The sequence below is a fragment of the Corvus brachyrhynchos genome, unplaced genomic scaffold, assembly GCF_000691975.1.
Source record: "Corvus brachyrhynchos isolate BGI_N302 unplaced genomic scaffold, ASM69197v1 scaffold194, whole genome shotgun sequence".
Taxonomy (NCBI): Eukaryota; Metazoa; Chordata; class Aves; order Passeriformes; family Corvidae; genus Corvus; species Corvus brachyrhynchos.
The window spans coordinates 3,868,186-3,888,324 of NW_008237890.1; the positions used below are offsets into that span (position 1 = coordinate 3,868,186).

Consider the following 20,139-nt stretch of genomic DNA (forward strand, 5'->3'; position numbering starts at 1 on the left):
TCCTTGTTTTTCCTGCATTCAAGTCTATCCTTAGATGAAGAATAAATATTATTTACATACTCTGAAAAGTGTGTGGAATGCATGTAAACAGCTCAACTCTTTGAAACAAGATGTAGCTGGTGGTAAGAGCTTTGTAAGATTCAACAAAAAATTGTTATTGCTACTAAAAACAAGACTGAAAATTTTTTGAGGGATCATTTCTGCCTGAGATGCTAGCAGGCTGGAAGTGTGCTGATGGTAAAATACCGTACAAAACCAAATATGATGGTAACTAGTCTGGTCAACCTAACATCAATCCCCCCCTTTAAAAAATATGGAAAACTTAATGGACTATCTATTTAAAAAAAGGTGTGATAGAATTAATAGGAGTCTCCATCAACAGAGTAGTCTTTAAAAGAGTGATTTTTTTCTTCCAAAAGCTATCACAAGCATATCAACAAGTTCATTCAAAAAATGCAGAAAGATATAAGCAACCATGGCTAAATGTTCTGTCACTTATATCTGACAAAAAACAGTGAAAGAAATATTATTACCTAAAAAGATCCTCTTACACTGAAAAAGCTTCATTTAGAGTAATCACCCATTTCATGAGTACTTCATTCACCAAATAGCTCAACATTTACTATAGTTATATATGTCTGCCATCATTAGACATATTTCTCTTACATGCTTGTTTGATCCTCTTGAGTTCTTTGTTCAGTAATTTTCTTGAGAAGTTATCGCAGGGATATCTAGTCAATGGAAAATATTATGAAGTCTTAAAGGATATCTATGATATACCTGTAAATCTTTCTGCACATTGGAGCCATTAGTTCTCATGGCATTTAGAAGTAGCCCATGATCCTTGCCTGAAATGCACACCTGCAGTTTTAACTTCCATTACTTCAAGAATACTTGGATCAGATTTCATAGCTGATCTTTTTTATTGTGATATGAGATCACCTAGGGCTTAGCATTAGTGTATCTACTCTCACTGTTAAATTTTCATTCAATTAAGGATTTCTGAGCAGGTGATGGTAGTTTCATCATCAAAAAGATTTCATCATTTTGCCTTTTATTAACTGCTCACAGAAGGGAAGGTTAGACAGAATTTCTTTTTTGGTTTGTTCAGGGAGATTTTCCTCTGAAATATAACCAAAGGAGAACCCTAAATCCATCTAGACAACATTGAAAAATTGGTGTGTACAGGAGTTGTGACTGTATTCCTTGCTTGTTAGATTTCAATGTACAGATTTCCTACTATGTTGCAGGGTCTAATAGGGTTGGTTTTTCTTGAAGACAAAATTTTTTTGCAGGCTAATGAGCTAGCTCATAATACACAGTAAGGGATAATGTAAATATCATTTACACATTATCAGGTACATCAAGGATTTTGATTTGATCTGTGACATTGAAGATCAAGTATTAATGAGATTTACCAGGACTACTCAAAAATGAAATTCCCAAGGGTTATGTTCTACTTACGGGACTTAGTACTCCTTAACATCAATTCTTATACATATATCAACTTCAGTTAAAACTGGAATAAAACATTGTTCCTTTTTCAGAATAAATGGCTCAGTAACCACGTGATACAACACTCTGCATCATGGAATGAATGGAACTATCCTATTTGACTTAAAATACTGTGACATATTAAATGGCTTTAATGCAGTTGTTTAGACTAATGCTGATAAAGGACTCCATAATTTTGTTGCAAAAGAAGTGTCATGAGAACTTTCATATTAATAAATAATAAATATGAACTTCAGTTTCAAAATGGATCTGCAGATATTCATTCCGGTAAGTAAAAGGACAGCACTGTGTTTTGGCAAAGGATAGCTTTTAAAGGACAGATTGCCACTGTTGTGATATTAACATCATCACTCACGGCAGCCTCCCTTGTTTTTCCTCATAGCTTTTGACAATTGTGAGACCTTATCTAAAGTGGTGGAAAAAATGCAAAATAGAGCTTTGTATCATGATATCTAGATTATAAAAATAATAAAAAGCACCTCTTTTTTCTCTAATCAGAAGCATTTCAGTTGTATCCTTTAGTCTTGGTTTCCAATGCACCAGCATCAGGTTCTACTGCAGCAAATGAAAACATTTCCCAAGCTATTGACATGATAAAAATGTCACAAATTTTCCATAAGACCAAAAAATCTTCATCCATTTAACCCATAAATGTTACCTAATTTTCATCAAAGTTTTTAAGCTAAAAATAAAAGCTTTGAGAAAGCTTGTGAGGGGGATTTAACATTCTCTTTCTTAGAGCAAGCCATTTGTGGTTGCATATTAGAAATCTGTTGTGATGGACATGGTCTACAGTCCAGTAAGGTCAAAAGAAAGAATACTATTAATTTCAGTGGGCTCTGAGAAAAACATTGACACTGGAGACAGTAGCTATTATTATGTCAATAAATAGCTAAGAGGCTTTCCTTGCACAGAACTATTTGCTATTTACTTTGCAAATACATCAGTGACTACTCTTTAAAGATAACTTACAAAACAATCATATATTAGCTTGGTAGGATAATTCCCTATGAAGTATTTTCATCTGTGAAACACAAGGTATTAATCTATATTACCCAGTGCACAATTTATTGACTTCAGTCAAAAGGTTTTGTGTCTATCAATGGAACAACATGAATTTAAGAAAAAAAATAATCTTGTGCCAGTATTTTTTTCATTTTCCAGGCCTGGAACAAAATGCCATATGATAGCATGTATAATCCAGCGGGTCTTTCAATTCATAACACTGGAAGATAATTTTTCAAGGAAAACACTTCAGCAAAGAGAAAAATACAGATTCAGTTTCTTAAAACACAGAGGACTTGACTCTTACTAAATGTAAATTACTGTAACTTCTTGGACATCAATGGGCACTTCCTGAACAGTATAATTTATTGGAGCTATGACAGTTTACTCCAAACAATAACCTGACCTCTCATGCCTTCAATTTCATGGTGTTTTATAATGGATAAAATGTGTTAGACAAACACCATCTTCACCCTTGAAGATGATTTGATCTGAAAAGGCAGGAGAGTAGATAATACAAATTGACAGAATCATCTACCTTGATTTGGGGTTTGTTTTACTTCAGGTTTGTTTGGGCAATGACTTTTACATTGCTAACTTTTAAATCAGTAAGAAGTAAATTTCCATTTACTTCAGTAGCTTGTAGTCTTGCCCAAAATGCATCTACAATAAGAACAAAACATATAATACTACATGATTAGCAGCTTCCCAGAGTGGAATCAGATGAGGATAAATTTCCCAAACATTACACTGGCAGGTGGATAGATGGGAGCATGGGCAGGTGGATAGACAAGAGCATGGGGTAGCATGGCAGGTGCACAGCACTGCCAGTGATGAACACCTTAATTTCTGTAAACTCTGCCTGTGTGCATAGACACCCCCTGCCTCCAGGCCTCACTGACAGCCATTCTGGGTTCAATGACCATGTGACACTACGTTAGACAATCTCCTGTTCTGTAGTTCAGAGTTTTCAGCGGCCCAGCTGCAACTGCATTGTGGCATTCAAAGCAGTGTTCACAGTATTTGCTCACAACACAAAGCTAAGTTTATACCATGGTTGTTCCTAGGATTAGAGCATGCCATAGTTCCTTCACCTTTGGCTGCTAAGAAACTCAGATTTCACCAAGAGTCACTCATATGTAAAACTCATGATTCCAGGCTCAACAACATGTTTTCCACTTTCTGGAAGCTCTACCCAGTCTTGTACCTTTGTCAGTCAACTGTTTCTCTGAAATACTGCTTTCAAACCTTACATACATTTTCAAGAGGCAAAAGTGATGTGTGCAATTTTGCAGCTATTTCAAACTCTTAGAAAAGTGCTACTTATTTTCATTTTATGCCTATCTGCAACACTCTTTTAGGTCTCACTCATTTTTCTGTAGGCAGTCATTTGTCATCTCTATTGCATCATTTTGCAACTGCAGATCTCTCTCTAGGCACTAGACTGTGTTTGGTGAAAGCAATAAAGACTCCAATTACCTATATGTTTCCCTGCTGAAGGTGAACTTTTGAACTACAAAGATAGACTAAATTTTCTGCACTTTACTTTGCAGAAGCAACTGCAGGCCAATTTCATTTCTCAGACATACTGTAGCTCATTGATATCATTCCATAATAACAAAAACATAGAGGAAACGTTCAGAAATTTTTAGCATTATTATAACACACATTCAAGTACATGGCTAAAACTTTAGATGAATAGAACATATTATGGAGTAGGTATGACCGAAATTATTTTTTATGCTTAAACTGTTTATAGCATGTGTAAGATTTACTGTGAAAATTTGATACTTTAAAGAAAAGCAGTATCAATTAGTCTAAAATATTATTTGACTTAATATTTTTTTCTTTAATCAGGTTATCAAAACTTCAGATAAAAATCTTGTCCTTTTCTTCACTTATCTTTCTTATACATGGATTTATAGTTGGTCCAGCTTTCAAGAAAAGTAATACATATTTTCTCAAGATAAAAGTAGAATTTACCTTATTTACCAGAAAAAATAAGTACTTAATAAAAATCTGAGAGTAAAACTCTCAGAGAGTACTTTAAGTACTTAGTAAGAATCACGCAGTCTGCTGGATGAAGATGAGAAAGTTGTTGCCAGTAAGAAAGGTTAGTAATTATTACTCCTTTAATTAAAATTAATCCAGAATTCAATCTTACAGTAGAGTACAGTGCACGATGTGCATGATTTCCTAGAAAAATGAATAATATTGCTTCATGTATGAGATATGTCTTAGCTGCTGTGGGACTTCCCATATCTGACACAACATAAGACACAAGGAGGAGACTAAACAATTTAATGAATGTGTAAAAGCCTTATGCTCACTCCAAACAATGGAAAAAAGAAATCTTTTTATTTCTATTATTTGGAATGGTATTTCTGATTTTGTAAGGTTTCACTAAGTGAAGTTTCATATTCACCACTGGTTTGGTTTTCAATTGTCTAACAAAAAGGGAGATAATATAGACTAGGACAATACATTGTAGAATTAACTGGCAAGTACTTAACAGTCAGCATTATTTTTGTATTGTTCTTGTTTGCAAAGAAGCCTGCTGAAGGTTAACCTACACAAACGAGCGAAACTCCCTCCGGCTGACCGTAATTCTATGTGTTACTAAAACCAATGGGTCTGTGTTGATTTCCATTATCTGAGGCTGGTCCACGGTCTTTCTACTACAGCAAATTAGTTATTTAATAAAGCACTGAGGTTTAGATGTCCGTAGCTGCACTCATTAACTCTAGCTCGAAGTAATTTGCTGAGACCTAAGGTTTGTGGGAAAAATGAAATTATGTGCTCCCTGTGATTATGTGCTTCTAAAGTTTGCATCATAAATATCAATAAGACCACCTTGTCTCAATTTCACTGCAAGAGTTAAACTAAATAAAAGATTTTCAGCAATAAGTTTCTCATTGTTTGTTTTTCCGATTAGAAACAGAAAATTAAATGCTGCAGATCAATTAACATCACTTTTGTTGCAGTCACTTCACAATTTATTTATAAATTAATACTTTTTTGGATCCACATGTTCTGTTCATGAAACCCCAGTACTATTTCCTGAAATCTGGATGATTGATGTAAAGTCTGCAGCTGTGTACTGATGCCTTGAGACAGTAGTTTTAACTGATTATTGCTTATTGTATGCTAGAAAAACATTAAAATGGTTGGCTCTTTTTTTTTTCCACTCTTCAGGAAACAAAAAAAAAGTAGGCAAATTTTGCTCTCTTTTACGTTCATCTTCGTTAGTACTGCTAGAACATACCAGCTAAAATAGAAGAAATAGATCAAAACTCAAAATGTAAAGTACTTATTCAAATGTGTAGAACTGAAGAAGCCTATGACAACTGAAGAACTACAAAGAGACAGTTTACCTGAATAGGCAATCTTGTTCTGCTGTATATGCTCCATGAGTGCCAGTGTTTCCTGGCACTGACCTTTAATGTTTCTTAAAGGTACTGTTTCACAGGAATAAAAATGCACGTAGCAGTATCACTGCAATCATGTGTCTTTTCATGTGTTAAAGAATGGAGCTTCTGAATGAATACTGTGCTCTTATACTTCAAACAAACAGATGCCTGTATTCCAGCTCTTAGTAAAGACCATAGGGTATCTTGCAGAGAGCTGATGTTTGACTGGATGGCTGATGGCATGGAGTAGGTCAGAATTGGTACCTTGGCTTCCATCAAGCACAAATTGAACTGGCTAGGTTTTTATAACCTTCTCCAGTAGTTTAGGGCATTGACCACAGCTAAACCTTGTGTGTCTGCATAGAGATCTGTTCCCAGCATCAGGAACTATTGTTAAAAAAAAAGGAGAATAGTGCAAGGTATATGCAAATATATAGCATATTAACTAACTCTCTTTTCAGGTCTTTCAGTCCACACAGGCAATTAGTGAGCTAGGAGTTCACACATTGACTTCTTCCTCATTGCCTTGCTTTTGTAGACAAGCCCTTTCTGAACTGAGCCACAGAAACACAAATGTGCATTTGGATAATCTCCAAGATCAAATCATTCCAGGCACAATAGGGGAGCAGGAGTTTCTAAAGGTAAGAATATCTCTAAAGGCAAGAATATCAAAATAAAGACTATAAAAAGAATTGCATTCCACCAAATGGTTCAGCAAGATTTCTAACAGGAAACCCATGGGAACATCTGGGGGCAAAGAAGGGACATGATCCTCAGCAGTGCATCTCTGTTGTAAAACGTTCATAGGTGTTTTTTATGCAGGAGGTTTACAAAAGGTCTAAATCATGCACACCAATATATGGGGAAGTTTTATGATGCCAGGAAACCCCAGTCAGTACATCTGTTTGCTCTGTTTTACTGGGGCTTTTTCTAAGGTAGCGGGATTTATTCCTTTTAAGCTTATTACGAATTTGCTGTATTTGCAAAATATTCATAGCTAAAACCTGTATGCTTCTTCTGTGAACTTCAAGAGGTCTTTTACCAGCTCTGGTTTACCTTCTGATGTGAAAACAGCGCATTTGTGTCATATGTGTCCCAAAAGAGATGTTCAAAGAGAAAAGGTTTAAGCTGGGAAAGAAGCAGGATAAGCTAGTAAAGAAGAGAATGTAGGCTAAAATGGAGAATGAAGTGGAAGTAAGAATAGAAAAGAGGTCCATTTGAGGATTAGCAAATATTCCTGTCTGTGAATGGAGAATGAATTAAAGAGACAGAGAAGTGTACTAAAAATCTAGGTCCTACCCTGAAGCAAGCATGTTGGGTTATACAAGGCACAGAGGGCAAGGTTCACTGCTCTGGTGCTTGGCTGGTTGGCAAGAATAAACGCACAAAAAACCTGTTTCTTTGTTCTGCCAGAATTGGGTGCACTCTCGCATTATGACTTGCATATAGGGAAGCAGAAAGAGTAGGTAATCCATTTTCTGCTTGATGTCAGCTACAGTGAGATTGAACCTTTTCCCAGAAAACTTGTTAATGTTTTGTCTTGATGCCAGTTAAGATGTTTCTTGACATATCTTCACCTCACTTGACATATCTCCACCTCACTGAAATCCATCCTTATTGAAAGCTAAGAGAGACAGTAATAGCTCAAATAAGGCTATTTTTGCACAGCAGAAATCATCCTTGCAAAGATTAAAGAAGCATTTTTTTCATTCAAGAGAGGGTTTCGTCAATTTCTTTGTTTCATTACCCTTCATAGCACCTGCTCCGAACTTAGTATTTAAGGAAATTCCAATATGATGATTGTCTTTTTTTTTTTTTTTTTTGGTATCAAATGAATTGTTAAACTGAAAAATGTAAGTTTAAGGTCGGAGTTTTTCATTTTATAAGTAACGTATCTTAGTCACTTACTTCAGCCTGATCTTGAAAATGCCATCTTAAGAATTTTTCCCAAGTGTCTGTTAAATGTGATTTTCCCCAGTGTTCTTTGTCTGTTTTCAAGTGAGCCTTTCTTTGCAAGTAATTAAAAAAAAAACCAAAACAAAAACCCGACTTCACATTTGATCTGTTTTGAATTCAAGTATTTGTCTCTGACCTTTGCTAAAACTTCTAAAATCACAAGGAGATAAGCATGAAAGAAATCATGTGCTGTTCAAGTACTTAAAGTCTAGAGAAATGCACTGAAGTAGAAAGGGGATTAAGAGAGGAAGGAGGGTGAGGCCAAGCCATACTGTGTTGGTACAAGAAGGATTAGCAAGCAGACTGAACCAGGAGAGAAATTAGCTGTGCTTATTTCAGGTTAGACAGTCATAGGACGTGCAGAGATAGAACCAGATCTCAGCAGTGGAGAGGTACCAGGAAGAGAAAACAGGTACAATGCATGAAGTATTGCTTCACTTTATGTTGGAGCTGGCATTGGAGAACAGCAAGAAAACAGCGGGGAGAACAAGACACACTAGTTAAATGCAGAAAAAGCATGAACTGGGGGAGGGAAGGAGGGGTGGAAAAAAAAGTTTCAGAAAACTGGTGCCTTAGACAGGTTTTAGAATTTTGTGGTAGTGAAGTAAATGTGTCTAGCAAGCATAAAATGTGAATGAATATTTTGGAAGAATTTATGAGTTAATGAGCAAATATAGGTCTACTTACTTACTATCTTTTGTGCAGATAATGAGAAGAATATTAGTGTCTGTGATCAGAGTTGTTTGCCTTCTCAGAGTATTGAAATGTAGAGTTAGAAGGAATTTTCTAGGGTGAAAGGGGTAGCCCAGAGATTTGTATCACTTGTTTTTATTTTGCTTTCTCTCTTTCTCTCTTTCTCTGTCTCTCCACAGGGGGAGCTAGGTGTCCCATCACAGGAAAGTCAGCGTGTGTGGACAGCCAGCTCTGGGAACAAGCCGGCTCTGCTTGACCCGCTGTCATGCGGATCCCCACGCTGCTCTACCTTTCCCTGCTCCTGCTGCTTAGCACATTGGGTCGAGCTGGAGCTCAGTTCCCTCGGCAGTGCGCAACTGTTGAGTCCCTGAGGAGCGGCATGTGTTGCCCAGACTATTTCCCTGTGTTTGGGCCAGGTACTGACCGGTGTGGTGTGTCCACGGGAAGGGGCCGGTGCGTACAGGTGACGGTCGACTCGCGACCCCACGGCCCACAGTACATCCACGACGGGCGGGATGACCGTGAGCAGTGGCCCATCCGCTTCTTCAACCAAACCTGCCGCTGCAACGGGAACTTCTCTGGCTACAACTGCGGCTCTTGCCGACCCGGCTGGACTGGACCTACCTGTAGCCAACAGATCAGTATAGGTAAGAGCATCAGAAATATGACATGAAAGTTGCTCGTTGTCAGTGCTTGTTTCTAAATGTACCTAGTCTATTTCTTCTCTTTAAGACACAAAATGTCCATTATATTTATTTAGCAAAGGTATGCTGTTAGAGGTTATTAAGGCAAGTGCTAGGTGAGCTGTTCAGCACATGCATCAATTACTTGTATTTACTCGCCAGTAAAAGGAAGAAAAGAAACCTGTAGTCAATTTAGGAAAGTCCATTAAAGGACAGAATGTATAAATTAAAAAAAAAAAAAAGTATTATTTGGAATTATTTAAGAGTAAAACAATATATATAGACATGTATATGTGTTTGTGAGTGTGTCTGGGAATAATATGTACCTCAACATATTTAACACCTCGTGACTATTTTGTGAGGCAGTGGTTCTTTTCATTCAAAACCCCTTATTATAATTCTAAACTATGTACCTGTTCCACTAAATATTTACTCTCCTTGTCGCTATCAATATCTTTAAAAACGTTAAGTCATGACCATGGACTGTTCAAATGAATCAGTCCAGGGCATAGTAAGTCTTTCTGAGAGTTCTCCAGCTTCAGTTTAGTCTAGCATACCACTAAACAGATCTTTAAATTTTTTTAAAAATGTATATTAAATCTTTGCAGGACTAGAAAAATGTTGAATATTATAGGTAAATTTAAAAAGACAAACAATCTTGGGGACAGATCCTTGTTCTCATCTGAAAACCATCTGAATGAACAAGATTTCAATCTTTATTTTTAACCTTAAACACTTCTAACTTTAAAGATGTCATTGAAATCCTGTAAAATCCATAATTCCCCCCAAATGAACAATGGGTTCTGCTGATATGTGAAACAAGAGGTTTCTAGCACAAATGTACAGTGCCTCTTGCAGAAACAGAAATCAGCACGGATGTTTTCACCACATAAGGGAATATTCCATGAATGTAAGAGCATGTTCCAACAAGGGTTAACAAAGCACCACTTACCAAATCAAAATTTTAACAATTCCTTAATAATAATTTATTGATGGCTATGAAAAATATATTTGAATTGGTTATTTTCAGCCTTCGAGCTCCAAGAACTAAACTAGAAAGCAGAAAGTATTACATCTGAATTGGGTCTGCTAAGCCAGATTGCACTCTCTGGTGTTCAGGCCTATTCTATTTTATAATGATAATACCTCTGAAGAATAACCAAGAGATAAATATTAACACACACAAATTTAACAAGGTAAAACTAGAGATAGGCAAACAGCAGTTTTAGCTAATTTTCTAGAATGTACAAGAGCACTTCTTACTCTTCTCTCATTAAATCTTTTACAATGCATTAAAATGCCAAGTAAATCAGATATATTATACATGATAACATGAGTTTAAAAAGAGTAAATTAGTTTCTTATTATGCTTTAAGTTTCCACATTGAGCTCATCTTTTTTGCCCATTTATAGACCTGGCCCCATCTGCTCAGATTTTAGAAATAATTACTGGATTACTGTTGGCATATCCATACTAAATTGCTGTAAAATGCAGTTTGGTGTCTTCATATCTTCTCAGTTCATGACTAACTCCATTAATAGTCACAATTTTTTGCTGTGGCTCAGGCATATACTTTGAAAATGAAAATGTTAAGATGCCTATGTAAATAGTTCTCTACTTGAAACACTACAAAAAACACCACAAACCAACCAACCAACTAACCAAACAAAAAAACAAAAACAAAAAATGCAACACTTCAGTGATGAGGGCTAGCCTGTCAGTTCAGTTCTGCAAAACAGAAAAGCATGTTTCAGGATACGCAGTCCTTGGATGACATTCCTGTTTCATGAAAGCATTTCTTCAAACTTCCCAAAAGCTAAAATATCCCTCACTGAATCAACGTTTTTTAGTGAAATGTAATTCACTTTTCTTCTTCATATAGATTCATGTTGAATATCTGTTGCTACTTGTATCAACATAATCTATCCCTTGGACAATTACAGATTTTAACTGTATTTTTTATAATGACAATAAGTAAATATTGACTAACAACTGTGAGGATTTCTATCCTCATCTTAGTCTAAACTTAGCCTGAAATCTTCTCAGACCAGGTGAAAGAAGGACTGGGGTGATCTGAACTCTGTACTTCTTGCTGAAATACTGGTATTTCAATAGGCCAGTTTTCTTCCTTGTTTCACTCTCTATATGTGGACAATGGTTTTTTTATTATTTTGAGATATACCTCTAAAAAGGATTAATATATGGCAATTGTTAATGATGTCAGGTAATGACATTAAAGAGATCTGTACTATGTGAAATTCACAATAATTCACTGGTGAATCTGCCCTTTTTCCTACAAAGGTTCAAGAATAAAAAAATTAATTCTTCATTAAATTGCCAAACAGACAGTTTCTGATTATTATAAATTGGTTTATAGTATTCATTTCTTGTACATTATTACCACCGGAAACCTTAAGTATATTGGATGAAGTTCTGAAATATTTGTATGACCAAGAACTTTTCTCTGGCAGGATGGAAAGATGATCTGTAACAGTACTTCTAAAAGCACTAAAATTGCAAGGACTGGGGCTTTATTTTAATTTACCTCAGCTTTTCTCAAAATAAATAACATCTTCTATTTATTCTCAGTGAGATTCCCCAATTAAAAAAAAGGGTGAATTCTTCAAGAAAAAGGGACTTACCCAGAATTATTAGGAATGCAATAAGTAAGTTCTGTGAGATCAGACTTGAGTGTTTATTACTTTGGTAACTTGCTTCTTCTGTATTACCACAGTCAGAAGGAATCTTTTGGATCTAAGTGCAGAAGAAAGGAATCGCTTTGTGAATGCCTTACACCAGGCCAAGATGACAGTCCATCCTGACATCGTTATTGCCACACGAAGACGTGAAGAAATTTTTGGACCTGATGGCAACACACCTCAGTTCGAGAATATCTCCATTTATAACTACTTTGTGTGGTCTCATTATTATTCTGTCAGGAAGACTTTCCTTGGTGCGGGGCAGCAGAGTTTTGGAGGAGTTGATTTCTCTCATGAGGGACCAGCTTTTGTCACATGGCATAGGTACCATCTATTGCAGCTTGAAAGAGACATGCAGGTGAAGTTCGTGTTAATGTTGGCTGGTATTCATGCTATGTTTTGTACAGTTAAAGAACTTCTCTCCATATACAGAGGCAAAAAATGATAGCACCATTTCCTACGTGTTGAAATAATTCTGCTTCAACTTCAGTAACTAATTTAGTACACTAAATTTAATAGAGTGCATTTATGCTTCAGACTGTCATTTTTATAGAGATGTTAAAAATAGTATTTTAATTAGAGCAATAGAAAATGTAAAATTTCCATAAAAATCTCTTGGAAAAAAATATAACATATTCTAGATATAAGACATTTTATTGGACCAACAATATTATTTCCAGTGGTGTTTTTAATCTCAAGGCCATGATTCTTGAATGACATTAATCAAAGCAGAAGAAATTCTGAAGTGATAACAGGGATGGCTTAGGGATTCAGAATCACATTTTATTTGTGTAACTGGTTAGAGAAATCAGTGTTTTGTTATAAGCTGCTCCATAAATTAGTGCTTCTCTTTTTTCTCTTCTCTCATTCCGACCTATTCATAAAAAGGGTATAGAATTTTATGGACAATCACCCTTCTTAAAAAAGCAAGAATTAAGTTTTCAAGGTCAGGACTAAATAGTGTCTGAAATCACTTCAGTGTTTTCACTAGCTTTAATTGCTTTACATCAAGCTGAGGCACAAAGTCCTTTCCAAGACACACATTTGTCATCAGTGGCACTTCTCCATGTGGAAGCCTTGAGAAGTTCTATTTCTCTGTGATTTAATATATATTCCTATTTATGTCAGTTGACTTGATCATTAGTCAAAGTAATTTTGCCTCACTAACTCCAGAACTGTTCAACTCCAACCCATACCTGAACCAAACAATTGCAATTGGAAAAGCTGGTATCCCTATTCTTTACATTTCCTTCAGTTGTTCCACAGTCCACCTAGTTATTATATGCACTACAAACACTGCTCTTGCTGACAGGCCGTTAAAAATATTTGGAAAATGGGGGCTTAGTGTTAATTTATGTTTCTTACAACTCACAGTATGGTTTCACGGAAAAGGTACTGTCTTATTAGTGAAGGAGACCATGACTCATTTCAGTAGTCCAGCTCTCTGTTCTGAACAAAGGTATCAATGTGAAAAACTACCAAAAGCTTCCACATGAATTTTCCATAGAGTTCTTCTCCTCTATGAGGCAGGATTCTGACTTTTACTAAGATGTATTTAGCTGGTTTTTAGCATTTTTCTAGCAGTAAATATTATAGCTGTCTGTGTCACACACATAGTAACACCATATTTATGTGGTTTAGAACATGCTACAGGACCCCACTTTTGGACTGCCCTACTGGAACTTTGCAACAGGACAAAATACATGTGATATCTGCTCAGATGACTTGATGGGAGCTAGAAGCAATTTTGATGTCTCTCTTATAAGCCAGAACTCAATCTTCTCTCAGTGGCGAGTGCTATGTGAAAATGTAGAAGATTATGAAACTTTGGGAACCATCTGTAACAGTAAGTATGAATGATGGAAGATATCAGGAGAGAAAATTCTCTTAATAATAAATAAATATAATACTTTACATTGCAGTGTTTTTTCCCAGACAAAAAGTCTTAAAGTGGTTTTTGAATATTCTTGATCCATGTTTCATCAGTCTGTTAAAACAATACATACTATCGGGAGCTTGTAGCACAAGAAAATGTAAATGCTTTGCTCTCCCTTCTTATGCAGTACCTATCATCTCCTGCACCATAAATCATTAAGTTTGGCAGTGTTATTTCTTAACTGAAGCTTAAGTTTTCTTCTGACTACTCCACTTATCACCTTTATGCCATTCTGCTCCTAAAATGAGAACATCTAACAACTCCCTATATTATGTGGACCATGATTTGAATGTAATACCAGATTCTAACACACCCAACCAAATTACAGGAGTTTGAAAAATTCCAGTAAGTTTCTTATATAAGCATTGTCATGGAAATAGGGGAAAAAATAGGAACCCCCCAATATTGGGTTAGTCATTTACATAATCTTTTCCCCAGATACCCTATCAGGACATCCTCATAAATCTTGGCCTAGGTCTCATCAGGAAATCACATTGAAAATCTGTAGAAAATTTTCCTAAATCACTTAGAGAACAACAAACCTCAGTAAGAAGCTTGTAGATGACTTGTTACATCCTGGAGCAGAGAATCCAGAACACAGGACCCCAGGGAAATTCTTTGCCTGACATAAGGAACTGACTGGTTCATTCAGTTGTGTGTCACTTGTGAGGGACTTTTTTTCTCCATGGTTCAGTCCTGAGAAGTATTCATTCTGTGGCCTACTGTTCTGCACCTTGTTTTCTCTCTTCTCTCCATTTCCAGGCACTGAGGGTGGTCCCATACGACGAAATCCTGCTGGAAATGTAGCACGACCTATGGTACAGCGTCTCCCAGAGCCTGAGGATGTTGCCCAGTGTTTGGAAGTTGGTGTATTTGACACTCCTCCTTTCTATTCCAATTCAACAGACAGTTTCCGTAACACAGTAGAAGGTAAACATGGCAAATAAATAGACCTGGAACAACTCCAAATAAGTCAAGGAGCAGACTTGCCATTTTTCCTGTTGGAAGTATGAGTTTGGAGACAGGCTGTTGGACAATAAGAACACATTGTTCTCAGCATTAAGTATTAGCTCAGTATTAAGTGGAAATGAGGTCTGGATAAACTACATTATAGCTATAGCTTATGTCTCCTAAAATGCACAAAAGTCTCAAGATTCTGTTGCTGGTATACTAAGTAGAAACCAATTTAGGTTCCTGAAACATAGTTAATAAATTGCTTTTGTCGAAAACAGACAGTCCTTGCTTTTGGCTTGATGCCACTGCATCCCTAAATGCAGCAAACAAGTGCATCTAGCAGTTACTCTTGTATCTGAATTAAAACGAACAAAAGAAAGCAAAATAAATTGAAAGCTTTGGTAGTACTTAGTGCAACAGTATTTGAAATAGTAATTGAGGTCTGGGTACAGGATTTACTGCTAAACATGCTAGCCCTGCTCTCTGGGTCATAAAACTGTTCTTCTATAAGCTCTGTGCATTTAAAATTAAACTCTCTGTCACTGGCACCAGAACACACACCCCCCCAACAGAGAAAACAGCCTAAAGGTTTGATTTGTACTGTTCAGACAGTATCCTGACAACTTCTTCTATACCTTAATAATCCAGAGCTTTTAACAGGAAAAGGTAACAAAGTGACAGTTCAGATCCCTGCCTACCAATACCTAGGTGTCTAAACATGGCTTTAGACAATTAGTTGTATGTATCCCTCTCTGGAACAACTGGCCAAAGCTCAAACACAGGAGGAGTTTTCATGATGCTTCAGATCCTAACACCTGACATGAAGGTTGTGGAGTTTTGGGCACTAGCAAAGCTACAGTCTGTCTTCTCTGAAAAAATAAACAATATCAGAACATGTGAATTTTTCTGATACGTGTTCCTAGTATGCATGGAAACAATGTATGGAAACATAACAGCTAGCTCATTAGAATAAATGGCAAATACACCTGCTTTAGCAACCAGTTACAAAACTCATGCAACTATTTTAGTATGGTGAAATATATGTAGGGTCTAAATATACACCTCTGTTTTCATGCTAGGATGTTATTTATTTTGGCCATTTTTGCTGTAGAACCCAGCAGCTTTGAAGTCCACATTCTCAGCATTCTTTTATAAAGGCTATTTTATATGAAAATTATGCATTCCAGGAACATTTCTCAAATGTCAGTAGGTAGAGAGTTAGCTACCCATTTGTTTTAAGCAAAGCAACACAACAGCATGAAAGCCTTTCAGAGAAAAAAAAAAGTATTCATCTTGAACTGCAGCTTCCAAACAAAATCTTCACTGGAATTCTCGTGTTCTTTGTTTGCATATTCAGGGTACAGTGATCCTTCAGGAAAATACGACCCAGCAGTTCGAAGTCTTCACAACTTGGCTCATCTGTTTTTGAACGGGACAGGAGGGCAAACTCATTTATCACCCAATGATCCCATTTTTGTCCTCCTGCACACATTTACAGATGCTCTTTTTGACGAGTGGTTGAGACGGCATTCTGCAGGTAAGACATTCTCATGGACAGAGGCAGGATGGGTGGCTGTCTGTCTCTGTAGTCACAGGAGCTCAACTCCTTCTTGTGGGACAGCAAGATGCCCCTAACTTTAGGAGAGAGGATTGGAATTTTAACAGTTAGTAGAGTTAACAACGACAAAGTTAAAATGAGCAAGCACTCTTCCTCACCCCACTGACATTCATTTGCAGATCACTCTCTGTGAAGGGACCTGGTCAGAGAGACCAGGCACAATTCAAGAAAACATTATGTGGGACTATACTGTCTCCATAGAGCAAAGACAATGTAACCCTGGAAGGACATTCCATTGTTGTGTGGACTAAATAACTATTTTCTTCTTGTCATTTTTACCACCTTTGTAATATACTACCAACATTCAGTAATCATCTCCATATACTTCTAAAGGATGGTTACTGTTCCTGCCCTTGCTTTTTTAACTCCAAAAAGAACAGAGGAAGTGAAAAACAGGGAGAAAGGAAGAATAGAAGGAAGGATTTGAAAGGAATGAAGGAAAAAAAAATAAAGAGGGAAGGAGACTGACATCAGTGAACTAGGGGGAGAATTCAGTCTAACCCTTATGTCTATGTATCATGCAGCAAATATAATCATCTGCACAATGCAACAACTGGATTCCTCTTAGGATAATCCATACGCCTCTTCCTTCTTCTACAGAAGAACAACTGTTGCTGCACAAATGAGACTTCTTTGTGCAGCTTCCACAACCTGCCTCACTTAATTTTCCCACATCAGCTTTCAGAGAGCAATTTTATCTCCTTGTGGTTCTTACACGATCTATCACACGGTTCGGCATCATCTAACCAAGAAGGACTTTCTTTTTCTTATGTTCTGAGCTTTGTTGTTGCTGTTGTTGATGGTTTGATTTTGTTTGGTTTGCGGTTTTTCTGTTTTCATTCAGCTGACTTCCTTCTGATTTAACACAGTGTTGCCAAAACTTCCACTGGAATTTACATCAACTGTCCTCCTGACGGGAGAGCTGTTCATCACTGTTACAATCAGGCAAAGCTAGAATGTAGAAAAAAGTCTTTTCCATATTTCTCCTTTTCCAAGTGAGAAGAAATGAAAAGTCCAACACAGGCAGAATTTTTAAAAATTTATTGGTGGTTGCTATTCAAAAACAAAGATAACACTAGTGGCCTTGGTTTTCAACAGTGCAGAGTGTCTGTTTTGTATCTGTCACACTAGAAAACCAATCCATCTGGAACAACTGAAAAAGAATACTGGGGTACTCAAAATCCTGAGTTTGAAAAAAAAAAGTAGTCCAAGTTATTTTGAACTTATTTACAGAAATGTGATTTGACTTTCAAATTTAGATATCTCAACATACCCACTGGAGAATGCCCCTATTGGACATAACCGACAGTACAACATGGTGCCTTTCTGGCCTCCAGTAACCAATAATGAAATGTTTGTTACTGCACCAGAAAACCTGGGATACACCTATGAAGTCGAGTGGCCAGGTAAAGTGTGCAACCTAGATACTTCCTCTCCTTTTTTGTTTTTTTTTTATAGTATCTTTGTCATTTGACATTTATTCAAATTTCACCAACAATATCTGCTGTCTTTGTAAAGGCCTTTTTCTCCTTTCCTGCCTTACTTTCTGATATTTGTTTGGGATGTGGTATAGCTACTGGTCAGAGATTGTTCCAGCACGAGGTTCTCAATTTTAGGAGACGTTCATATTTGGATCTTAACCTTGCAGAACGTCCTTATTCCTATGTCAAATAGCTTCATTAACTCATAGAGAGAATGCAAGTCCTCACAAACCAGGCGGCATGAGAAAGATCCAGGACAGATTTTAGAGAGGAGCAAGATAGACTAAAACTTCTCACTAAATCTTCTAATTTCTGAACAAAAATTATCAAACAAGATTTGAATTAGTTCTACTCCCCAGCTCAGTGAATAATGACAAATGCTGAGTTTCAGTCTGAACCTCTGATACTTATCCATATACTTGACATTTGCTTTTAATATCTTTGCCTTTTGTTTTCCTTCTTGTAGGTCGGGCTCTGCATGTCACAGAGATGATAACTATTGCAATAGTGACTGCACTGGTTCTTGTTGCAATTATCTTTGCTGCTGCCGCATGTATCGTACGTGTCAAGAAAAATAAGGATGAGTTGCATCAGCCTCTTCTTACTGACCAGTATCAGCACTACTCAGATGATTATGATGGCATACCAACACCAAGCCAGTCTGTTGTTTGAAGAGATGGCACTTTTTTGCATCTGTCTGAAACTGGGGATCTTTTTGCTTTATTTCATAAATGGTGGTCATCCACCTGCTTTAAAATAAAGAGCATAAACTGTCAGGCGTCTCAATATGTTTGCTTCAGATTTCACTTCCACTTTCATCACACCTAGGTATCAGTAAGTCATATTTGAAATGCTAATTCTATGTTGATTATAACAGAATCTCTCAAGAGTCACCTGCATGCCTTTTCCATGCATATTTCTGAAAAATCTGGCAAACAGTAGTTAACTTGCCAATAGCCAATGTCATCTGACTTCATCCAGTCTTTATACCCAGAATTCTTTTATGAAGTACCTTTGTGAAAAGGTCAAATCTAGAACAGGACAGAAGGAGAATATGAAATACAAGTAAACACCTTGGCTAGATGAGTAGAATGTCTTTCAAAACAGCCAGCATGCCAGACAGGGAGTGACAACAGAATTCTGAGGAGAAGAGTGTATTTGAAATCCAACTTTATTCACAAAATATAGTTATGAACTTATTGCTGCATTTAAGTGGATCTATGAAAGAGGTTCATTGTCAAAGCCACTCCAGTATTTGGACACTTAAAACTGGTGTTCAAACACAGCTGCCTGAAAGGGCATCCAGTTCAAAGGACAGCTGGCAGCAACCTTTGCTTAATTTTTATTTCTATTTTTGACTCTCTCTCTCCCTTCCTCTCTCACACTATCCCCAAGGCAGGGCATTTCCCCCAGCAATGAGAGACTTTGCTTCAGTTGTCTCATGCTGAAATTTAAACCCACTCTTGTAGAACAGACTCAGAAAAATAGCCTTAAGCAGCGGCTCTTGAATAAATTCAACAAAGCCAACAGGAGAGCAACAAACTTAACACCTGCCTTTACAGCCTGAGGTAGGCTTGAGGAATCTGGCTTGAAGCCTCACCTCCTCTCTCTCATCCTGAGTACCAATAAATCATCAGATTGTCCTCCTATAATGTGTTATTGAATTTAATTTAGCAGTCATTATCTGACAACAGAGATGTTCCTGGTTTCAGGCCATCAAATCCCACACCATGCACTGAGCTTTAACTGATTGTAACATCAAAATGTCCTTTGTCTCTCTTTCTGTCTGAGCCCAACTTCACAGAAACGGCAAATGACTTCGACTGAGCTCCTTCAGACTGAGGCAGCCCTCCCAGAGACCAAGTTACTAGGCAGAAGTAAAGGTCACATGCCTTGCTAACCTCAGGGGTTGCAGTGAGGACCAGGTGTGCTCAGGGCACACGCACTCAGTTGCAAGAAGATACATCGAGAATGATTCAAACAGGAAGCCAAGTACTCTTGGCTAGGCAAGTGGAAGATGAGTTATCATCTCAACCCATTTTACAAAGCATGAGTTCTGGAGAGCAACAAAAATGTACACATGTAACTGATACTGAGAAAGAAAAAATTCACCTATAGCACCCACAGCACAATTACCTAGAAATTTTTGTTGTGCTCTTGTTTTAACTTACAGGCTAGCCAACAAGTAT

The 20,139-nt window shown here is 37.0% G+C and overlaps 1 protein-coding gene across 1 annotated transcript; it reads left to right on the plus strand.

The window, feature by feature from the left end:
* The first annotated feature begins 8,110 nt into the window (after positions 1 to 8,110).
* TYRP1 (tyrosinase related protein 1) lies at positions 8,111 to 18,726 on the plus strand. Its single transcript, XM_008632555.2, has 8 exons — positions 8,111 to 8,298; positions 8,759 to 9,226; positions 11,997 to 12,319; positions 13,603 to 13,807; positions 14,660 to 14,827; positions 16,209 to 16,388; positions 17,729 to 17,875; positions 18,417 to 18,726. The coding sequence occupies exons 2-8, from the start codon at positions 8,845 to 8,847 to the stop codon at positions 18,620 to 18,622; spliced, it is 1,611 nt and encodes a 536-aa protein (XP_008630777.1). The 5' UTR covers positions 8,111 to 8,298; positions 8,759 to 8,844; the 3' UTR covers positions 18,623 to 18,726.
* The last annotated feature ends 1,413 nt before the right edge of the window (positions 18,727 to 20,139 follow it).

What these genes read in the sequence shown, in the direction of transcription:
- TYRP1 (XM_008632555.2), top strand. Translation starts at nt 8,845, where the DNA reads ATGCGGATCCCCACGCTGCTCTACCTTTCCCTGCTCCTGCTGCTTAGC. An exon ending in AGCTTGAAAGAGACATGCAG is followed by an intron (nt 12,320 to 13,602) that starts GTGAAGTTCGTG and finishes TATGTGGTTTAG; the next exon opens with AACATGCTACAGGACCCCAC. An exon ending in GTTGAGACGGCATTCTGCAG is followed by an intron (nt 16,389 to 17,728) that starts GTAAGACATTCT and finishes TTTCAAATTTAG; the next exon opens with ATATCTCAACATACCCACTG.